This window comes from Drosophila pseudoobscura, chromosome 2 (genome assembly GCF_009870125.1).
Source record: "Drosophila pseudoobscura strain MV-25-SWS-2005 chromosome 2, UCI_Dpse_MV25, whole genome shotgun sequence".
NCBI classification, from domain to species: domain Eukaryota; kingdom Metazoa; phylum Arthropoda; class Insecta; order Diptera; family Drosophilidae; genus Drosophila; species Drosophila pseudoobscura.
Genome location: NC_046679.1, coordinates 20,487,365 through 20,497,027, shown reverse-complemented (window position 1 = coordinate 20,497,027; position 9,663 = coordinate 20,487,365). Strand labels below are relative to the sequence as shown.

At 45.0% G+C, this 9,663-nt stretch overlaps 1 protein-coding gene and 1 long non-coding RNA gene across 2 annotated transcripts; both read right to left on the bottom strand.

Annotated features, from left to right (window-relative positions):
• Positions 1-4,552: 4,552 nt before the first annotated feature.
• Positions 4,553-5,216, bottom strand: LOC117183320 (uncharacterized). The gene is made up of 2 exons (XR_004468476.1): positions 4,900-5,216; positions 4,553-4,822 (listed from the first exon to the last, which is right to left on the bottom strand). It is a non-coding gene; the product is annotated as an uncharacterized lncRNA (long non-coding RNA).
• A 1,343-nt stretch (positions 5,217-6,559) lies between these two features.
• Positions 6,560-7,167, bottom strand: LOC6897525 (uncharacterized). The gene is made up of 2 exons (XM_002137639.3): positions 6,784-7,167; positions 6,560-6,721 (listed from the first exon to the last, which is right to left on the bottom strand). Exons 1-2 carry the CDS (start codon positions 7,083-7,085, stop codon positions 6,673-6,675), a joined length of 351 nt encoding a protein of 116 aa, XP_002137675.2. The 5' UTR covers positions 7,086-7,167; the 3' UTR covers positions 6,560-6,672.
• Between the last annotated feature and the right edge of the window lie 2,496 nt (positions 7,168-9,663).

Genomic DNA, 9,663 nt, shown 5'->3' with positions numbered 1-9,663 from the left:
AAGATGCAAATTGTTGCAGTGGCATGCAGATGAATGCAAATGTTAATTTATCAAATTTCAACACTCTTAACGGCGTTGTCCCTGCTTTCCTTTGTTCTTTCTAATAAACTTAAGTGCAAGTTGCATGCCCCGCCACCAAAGGGGAAGCCAAGACAAAAGGCAAAACAAAAGCAACAAGAATAAAAAATTAATGTCAAACAAAAGAAAATCCACCATTATTATGTGCCACGCACACACAAATGGAAATAAAAGGAAAAGCCACGCAGTCCGTCGGTCGACTTTGTGTTTCCTCGAGGAGGGGTTTGAGAAGTTCTAGAATTGAGTGCAGTAACGGCTATTAAAGATGGAGAAGAGCAAGAGTAGAAGGTGGAATATTTCATTCAAATAGCTCTTAGGCGGCCTCCTTTCCGAGAGGAGCATTTTAATTGAATTTAGTTCATATTCGAAGAGCTTAAATTCTTTCACTATCCCTTAGAATCGAATTCTCAACTTGAACTATTACACGTTCTCCCATTTATATCCCAACAGATGGACTTCTCATCCAAAAATGGTTTCTCCTCGAAAATATTTATACCTTTGCCTCTTGGTTTCTCTTCTCATAACTCTTTAAACGCCCCAAAGAGCCAGGACAAAGCGTGAAAAATTCAGCTTTTCATCCCCGGCAGGGAAATTCTTTTCGGGAAACCATAGTTCTGTTCTGTACTGTTCTTCCTTTCTCTCTTTTTTTGGCTGTGGAGAAACAAGGGTGACATGATGGACAGACGTCGACGTTTTTCATCAGCGCTCGTCATCTTGTGTCATCGTCAGACCGGGACTGGGACTTCGACTTCGACTCTGAGCCATGCCACGCCACGCACAATTGTGCGTATGGCTGCCACTGCCACTGCCACTTCCCTGGCCGCCATTCTGTCTTTGTGGCACTGTGGCAGTGGCAGGGGCAGGGGCACTGGTGGTGCGGTGCCTGAGTGGTTGTTGCTCCGAGGGCTGCGATGGTGGTGCGTATTTTTGTGTCACATTCCAATCTATATCAATCTTGTGTTCGCAATGACGGATGACATTTGTCAATGTCAGACATTTTCGTTTTCCATTTGAGCCTCTAATGGCAGACAGGCACAGGAGCACACACACACAGGCACAGGACAGGACAGGGCATGGCACACAGGAACAGGAGCAGAGAACTCGAGCAGGGTCCCTGGGTGCCAGCCTTAAAGTCACAGCCTTGCCACTTGCTAAAGCCAGGACCCACACCCACACCCACTCCCACTCCCACGCCCAACGCCCCCTTTCGAGGAACGCATGAGTTTGACGAATCTGATGTCAAATATTTTCGTTGTTTCCCTCATTTTTTTATGAAAAGCATTTTCGGGGAATTAGAATTGGCTTCTGCTTCTCCCCTCTGCTTCTCCCCTCAGCAAACAGGGAACTTTTTGGGGTGGAAGCTCCACCCACCCCTCGGCAGCATGTTAGTGTTTGCCCAGAATCTGGGTGGCAGGAATCAGTAAATGTGTTTGCACTAAGTGTTTTCGATTCACAAATATTTGCATTCTTGTCGGGCAATGATTTGGGGTAAGCCTGGAAGAGATGGAGGGGTCCTATGGGAGATTTTATTGAAAGGGAGTGATATTAGAGAGTGTTTTGAGAGAGTGTGGGAGAGTCGCTTACTATTGTAGAAGAAGGATTTAGTGTCTAAGAAAAACCATCAGGCGTCTTCCATAAGGACACTAAATACCTTGACCATCCCGCCTCCCATTCCCCTGGATCATTCCCCAAGTGTTTATCCAATCCAAAATCTATATTACACATCACCTCTTGAAAGGGATTGACTAATCATTAATCACTTGGCTAAATGTTTAATTCCGCAGAGGACCACAGGACGGGGTCCATGTCAAAACAAACACTCGACATCATTCAACATTAAGTAATGATAAGACCAGAAACCTGCGTGTTTCCCTGACCTCTCTCGAGCACCGGACTATAAAATATGATGAGGGAATGAAACAATGATCATCGGCTCTCGAGGAAGGAGGAGGACTCGAGAGTAAACAGGAACCACCCGCAAATCAACGGCACAGAGGCGACAAAACAGCAAACTGTCCAAAACCGAAAACAGAACCAAGAGACCAAGACCAAGACCATAACCAAGACCATAACCAGAACCAGAACTGAAAAGGAACCGCCGTTTTGTTGAACATCATTAATAACAAAATACAACGAGAGAGAGAAAGAGAGAGACTGGGAATCGTTTTGGGATTAATGAATGCTCACGAGATGCCCAGAGATGCCCCTCCAGAGATGTGCTAAACGCACGTCCAGCCCCAGTCCAAGTCCAAGTCCAAGTCCCAAGGATCCTGCTGCTAGAGGCGGAAATTAATGAACTTTTGTTGAAACGCATGCCCCGAAATTCAAACCGAAATAAAAACAAAGAAGCCCAAAATGCATAAACAATTGAAAAAGTGTGATGATTGGATGGAATGGGAATGAAGTCGAGTGGAGGCATCGAAGCTGGTGGCCATGCTGTCTGCCTTGTTAGAGACACTGTGTATCCTTTAGCAGCACTCTAGTAGACTTTATGTCGACGTTGCGTTTTGTTAGATCGATTCGAGTGGGCAGGAGGAGACTTTGATGATTGATGAAGCCCCAATGTTAATTTCACACCCAGCAGATATCGCATACAAATCGAATTAAAGACCCCAAAGCCCACAAAGCCCACAAACGATTGTTAATTAATTTCCACCAAATATTGATAAATGACTCGTAGCAATGCAAATTTACACTCAAAGAAAATACAGAAAAGCAGGCACTGGCAGAAGAGTTTTCTCCGGGTGTAGTCTCGAGGTGGCTCTCGGCTCTCCAGATCCCAAAACGAACTATAAATAGATCCGTGGTCCGTGTGATAAATGATGTGCCGAAGAACGGCTTCAAGTGACGGTGGCAATTATGCGAGGAGCCAACTGAGGCCCAAATGACAGGTCGATTGAGTTAACGTTAACGCTAAACGCTAACGCCTGCTGCCCCCGTCCGAGGGCCCTCTGCTGAGGAGGAGGATGTGGATTGGTAGGAGTGGCTGCACTCTCTGGCTACCAGCTAATTTTAGTGGCTATTTCTGTATGGGAGCCTGCAGACCGACCGCCGACCGCCGACCGCCGATCGCCGCACGATCGATCGCCAATCATTAATAATCCATTGGAACAAGGTCTTCCTCCGCCAGCTGCCCAGCTCTTAGGTCTTTTGTGGAGCAGAGCACGAGTGTGCCACCAGGGCCAAACAGGTGTGCCTTGATGGGCCTCTCCTGTCTCTCCTGCTGCTCCGCGCTGTCTCTCTGCTGGGGCTTTCAGAGAAAATCGATCATCGTCACGCCGCTGCCAGAGTCGATTAAAGTGAGCGAATTTTCATTACCAGAATTCATTTATTTTTTGTTGTGCAGAGAAAAATTATAATTAAATATCCCGTTGATTGGCTTTAAGGCTTTCAATTTTGTAAGAGCCACAGAAAAATATACAGACAGACCACACAGAAAATTGGTAGTAGAGATTGTTAATAGAGGGGGAAAAGCTAATACAAATTCAATCTATAACTTACAGGAGCCACAGAAGATGCCAGAACCAGAGCCGCCGCCGATTGTGTCAACAGTGAAATGGAAACTGATCTACGACTGTCCGCACATCCCATTCGCATCTGTCGCTGACGATGAGGATGAGGATGAGGAGGACTCTGGCTGGGACTCCGCAAAGTCAAACGCCATAAATCACTCACTCCACACAAAAGGATAAAGTCAAAACACAAAACAAACAGACACCCATCCATCCATCCATCCATCCATCCATCCATCCTTCCACCCACGCGGCGAAAGGATGTGTGCTGTGCTGTGCGTATGCAAAGTGAAGTTTTATGACGGTCATTGCCTGGCGATTGACATTTTGAAGGACATCATCGACTACCTACGGCAAGGATTACAAAGGATTGCCGAACAATTGTATGGCCAATATTTGCATATCCATTCGATACGCCATTCCGACATGCCAAGGACACGCTCAATGGTTAAAGAAAAGAGTCCTGGGTGAAAAGTCAGCAGAGAAAGGGCCAGAAGGGTGTCTAAGGTTAAGGGTAGGGAAAAGAGAGCATTTCTCTATGCATTGTTCTGCTGCAATTGAAGGACATGTGTTGAATACTTTTGAATAAGGGGAAATTTCAGCTGAATTCTGTGCGTCCCCGAACCCCTCTTCAAAGATCCACAGCCATTCGCCGGATGGGGAGACTCTTGGCCTTCGTGCCGCCTGAAATTGTTGCACATTTGCATAATTATTGTAATTATCAATAAATATTCATTAGTGCGAGGCAGATGCTTAAATTTAATTCGCTTTTAATTAGCCCCATAATAATTACACTCTCTGAGCCATCAGCCAGCAACAAGTTGGTTGCATTGCACGAGTACGGGGTCATAATGGATACTTTTTTGGCATATAATGGGGTATATTCCATGATACTTTGTACTTATTTAAGATACTCTGACTTTATTGAATAATTGATACTAAAAGAGGAGGCCATGAATCACTCGTTTAGATATATTTCTATTTACTGATTTCCAAACATGAAAAATCTGTTTTCAAATGCTCCAAATGTTCTGCTGTTATCTGTCCGAACCAGTAGCCTTTGTTTTAGGCCACCAACTGCATATTGAATGATGTTGCGTTGGATCTCTGACCAAGACTTGACCTTTATTTAAATCATTTCTTACCCCAAAAATTCTGTAATTAAAATTTAAGCCGAGAGGGGAGAACCAGAAGGAGCATCGCAATCAGAATCAGCCATTGACCTCACGCAGCTGAGAAGGAAAACAGGTTTTTCCGAATCATTTGAGGGCCATGGAGCGAGGGAGAATGCAGGCGATAAATTTCCTACCTGTCAATGGATGAGTATGAGCGCTACCTTAATGGCATCCGAGAGATAAACCGACATTTGCTGCCCTTTGATTTTGTGCATTGGGTGCCGGTGAAAGACCTTTCCTTTCCAAAATGGCCGACCGACGAGAAAAGAAAGCAGAACTCGAACAAAAGCAAAATATTCAATGTTCAATTTCAATGTTTTTTCATACTCGTACACTGGCTGCAGCTCCACTTAAAAGGCTGTTTTCTATAATAACATGAATTATTTAACGAAAAAATAAAAATTACTCGATGAGCGGAGTATCAGAGCCACCAAAACACGCACTAAATGGGGCACAGGAAGTGTTGTGTGAGTGAAGTAAAGTCTGGGGCACCAGTCTGGGGTCTGCGATCTGTGGTATGGGGTAATGGCTGTGTCAACAGGGCGGCCCCTGGCCAATGGAGCCACGGACCCGGACCTGGCAATGAAGTCATTAAAATTTCACCCTTATTATGGCTTTTAAAGTGATTGCAAAATGAGAAGCAGCAGCAGCAGCAGTACTGGGTATGAAATGTCTTCATTAAGCATGCATCAAATTTACGATTAAGTAAAAAGTGCACGCACATTTTCCTTGTGAAATAATCAACTGGCCCAGGCCATGGCTTCTCTCTCTCTCTCGCTCTCTGTGTGGAAGGTGCAAGGAAGCAATTTCCTGTAATTGCCACCATTCTTGTTAATCACACTCCATACTGGTGGAGGCAGAAGGTACATCCAGTAGCCGCCACAGTGAGGCATCCAAGTGCAACAGGCACAATCGTTTTTCTGTTTTTGCGGCTGCCTTCTAAATACGCGATGAAATATTTATGAGATGCACACCATCTCCGTACAGTTCGTACTCCACTGAGGTTGAGGTTATCTTCTCTACTCCTGGAGCCATCCATAATTGAGGTCCTGTCTGCTGTCTGGTGTCTGGGCTCCAGGGAAACTTCCGCTTTGCGCGCCACAAATCGATCACTTTAGCAACTCTTAATAATATGCCATTAGGCTTCACTTCATCACAAAGGAAATTAATTTTTTTGCACAGAAATTATTCAAATTGTTTTTGGGATTTTTGCCAGCAAACTTAATGCCTCTACTTTTACCACAATTTAGCTAAAGCCAAAGCTGGCAAAGAGGATCATCTGGGCGCCATATTTGGCGCACAAAAGCGTCGCCATTAATTACTCCAATCAAATGAGGACTTTTTCTTTTTCTTCTCCATTGGGGTTTCAGCTGGATTTGGTCTGTGGCTAATCTCTGGCTCTCTCTGTCTGGTACTCTATCCCCGTAATTTGCCACAATTAACGACTGATCAGCAATTAAAGTTGCATTACCACAGAGACAGAGACACGACTCTTAATCGGCACATGGCGGATCAGCGGATGATGCCGCAAAAGTGCGTGGATAATAAATACCCCACTTCATGCGATCCATCAGTTTGTTGGCCATATATGTCTGTGCGGTGGGTCGTTGGATGGCCGCTGATAGCCGCTCGGACGGGACATTGCAGTGTGCCACATCAAAAACAAGTTAAGGCCACCACCGAGCGACGCACAGTGGGACATTAGCCGAAAAGCTGGGGCAAAAGTCATTTTCCAGAACTCCACTTGTGGCGAAGATCTCCCTCCGTCTAGACCCAAGAGAAAGACGATTGGTGTCCGAAACAATAACAAGAGTAAATGCATATTTTATTCTGCACAGAGAAAGACACAGGCTCCGCTCCAGAAAAAGGCCGCTCCACAGAGCATCCGAGTGGCAGTTGGACTCCAGTTAGATGCGGTAGCGCCGGGTCAAGGTCTTTCCTGCGCTTAAGGCGCGACTGTACCAACAGGTAGCGTCATTATTTAATAGGAATAACGGGGGTCAATGAATGCCACTTACTGGTTATCCAGGTCAGTGATGGCCAGACGATTAGAGTCGGACGAGAAACCGTCGAGAAGAGTGGCTGTCGAGGAATTGCCATTCTCCGAGTACTGGCTATCAGTGTCCCCCGACGTTTCCCCAGTTAGGTGTCTTGGGTTTGCGAACTCCAGTCCAATGGCATATCTGGCCAGATTCGGATTCTTGTACTGGTTGCGCCAGGCCCGAGTGTTGTTCCCGTACTCATTCACGGCGGCATCCTCCGCCTTGGACTCCAAGTCGGACAACACTTGCAGTGTTTTGCGTGATGAAAACGGCAGCATATTGCTTCAGCTATTACAACTGATGATTTTTCGAGTAGAGCAGTTTTGATAATGTATAGTCACGTAATATATGTATATGTAGAATGACAATAGACGTAGAGCCTGCCATTCAGGGAATTTTCTGTAATTCTGTCAAAATCCAGGGACACTAGATATCCAAAAATGTATGACAATTAAAGCCAATTTTTCTTTGCATCAGGCATCGCCTATTTATTTTCTATATATTTTTATTTTTACAAGTTTAATTCGAATGCAACTTAATCAATTATGTGGCAAATAAGCCGCACGAATAATGGACAAAATAGGGTTGTCGCAGGTACCAAAAGCCTTGGTTAGCGCCACTTAAATAGCGCCTAAACCGCACCGATCCACAGAAGGAGCTTCCAACCTTGGGTAAAGGAATATTCAAAGAACATATAAGATACATATCATAAATATTCGGCAATATACATAAGTTATTCTTGTTAAGACAAAGTTCTTTTGATGAATGATGCCTTGAAATTTTGCTATATCGATAACTAACATATCGATTAGAATAGAATAGACACTAAATAAAATTAAAATAAAAAAAGCGAAAAATGTATAAGAAAAATCATGAATTCCGAATTATTCCAATTTGACGTCAGTGGTTTTTGGTGGGAGATAATATCGATAGCTTCTAAGCCGACTATATTTACGACGGCGCGATATTAAGGAACCAAAGTTCAACTTGGACCATGTATTGTATCCTTCCTTCAATCATCCTTTCGTTCCGAAGTTTGTGATTTAACCAAGTGAAATGGCCCACTGTGCGGCGTATTTGGTGGATATTTCGCAGTTTCTAATGATGATGAGATGGCGCAGAGTAGAGGTAGCGGTGGAGTGCCTCTGGCGTCCAGCTTACAGGCCTCGTCGCATGTCGCATCCACTGATGCCCTGATTGAGTGGAGGGCAAATGCGGCTCCGAGCGAAGCTTTAAAATGTATATCCTTAAACCACATGTTGCTCCACTTAGGATATTAAAAAATGTACACGTCCTTCTAGCTGATTTTGCTTCCTTTATAACTAGTCAAGATTTATGGAATTTAATTTCCTGATGTTGCTTTTTCTGCAACGCTGCCAGCCATGGCACAGCCGTGTGGCACAGGATGTAAACCAGGATGCAACGGATGCGTGGCCATGTGGAGAGTGACATGTAATATTCGCAGTGCCACAGAGAGCGAGAGAGTGAGAGAGTGAGAGGGAGAGTGGGAGAGCGGAGGCAGCCACAGGCTGCTGTCAGCACATGTGCAGTACGGGGGAAAATGGAAAATGGAAAACTGTAGAAATGAGGAATGGCTTTGCTGTGGCAGAAGAGGACCTAATAACATTAGAGGCCAACAGCAGCAACTGTTACCTAAGGCAGGAGCAGCAGTAGCAGGGTGTGGGTTTCTGTTTCTGTTCTCTGTGTTGGGAGGAGAAAGTGAAAGTGCGCCTAGGACGCGATGGCAGGCAAATTTCATGCACCATTGCGTGACAGGAGGAGGCAAAAGTGTGCCGTCTAGCGGCAGGACACCAATGCTTGCCGCTGTCGCTGTCGTTGTCCTTGCTGTTTGTTGTCCTCCCAGCGAATGCCACACGCAGGCGGGACAGAGACAGGGCAGGCCAAGGCAGGAACCCGAAAAGCAAACGAATAATATATGAGTGCACTCACTCAAACTGACTAAATTCCCTCCTTCTGGAGCCACTGCCCCACAACCAAGCCGAACCGAACTGAACCGAACCGAAAAATGTTTGGCTCTTGATCGATTGCCGTTGAACCGTAGCGGAGGCAACGCACACGTAACAAATGCAATCCTCCTTAAAAGCAGAAATGTGTCACACGGCGGCAATACACTCCCACTCCCGCTCCCACTCCCCACCCCCCATAGCCCCCCAACCTTCTCTAATGGCGGAATCCTTTCAGTGCAGCTCCTTGGGGCTCCCCCGTACACCCTTTTTTCTTAGTTTTTATTTCGGTTTGCTTTTGTCGTCGTCATTGTCGCCATTGTTGATGTATCCTTGCAGATCCTTTTGTTGTTTGTATTTTCTTTTTTTGTAAACTTTTTCCTGTTTTTATTTTCCATCTTCGCCTTCAGCTTTTCTTCTTGTTGTGCAGCAAACAAAGATAAATTGGTTAATTTCCCCGCACCCTCCCCGCACCATCCAACAGTCAGGCATCAATCGATGTTGCTGTCTCTTTCCTTGACTCTGCTTGCCATCTCTTTTGCTCTGGTAATGGACTTGAGTGAGCTTACGCATTATTCTATTTCCTTGTCTTGCAGTTTTTGCTTTAGTTTTTGTGATTTTTCGCCATTTTGTTGCGTTTGGATGCCATTAAAATGGAACAGGACATGGAATTAGTTAGGCAATTGACAGTTGAAGAGGAGATGTGAAGAATAAAGATATAGATGAAGGTGTATATAGGGTATCAGGGAACCCTCTAGGAAAGACAAGTTCAACTTCTTTCAAGTAAATGCCTCAAGGTCCATACCTCCTTGTACATATTCGATCCATCATTTATGTATTCCACAAGCAAAGTTTTCCTCCCTCTAAAAGTCCGCCCTTTTTGATGTATAGA

What these genes read in the sequence shown, in the direction of transcription:
- LOC6897525 (XM_002137639.3), bottom strand. Translation starts at nt 7,085, where the DNA reads ATGCTGCCGTTTTCATCACGCAAAACACTGCAAGTGTTGTCCGACTTG. An exon ending in ATCACTGACCTGGATAACCA is followed by an intron (nt 6,722 to 6,783) that starts GTAAGTGGCATT and finishes CTGTTGGTACAG; the next exon opens with TCGCGCCTTAAGCGCAGGAA.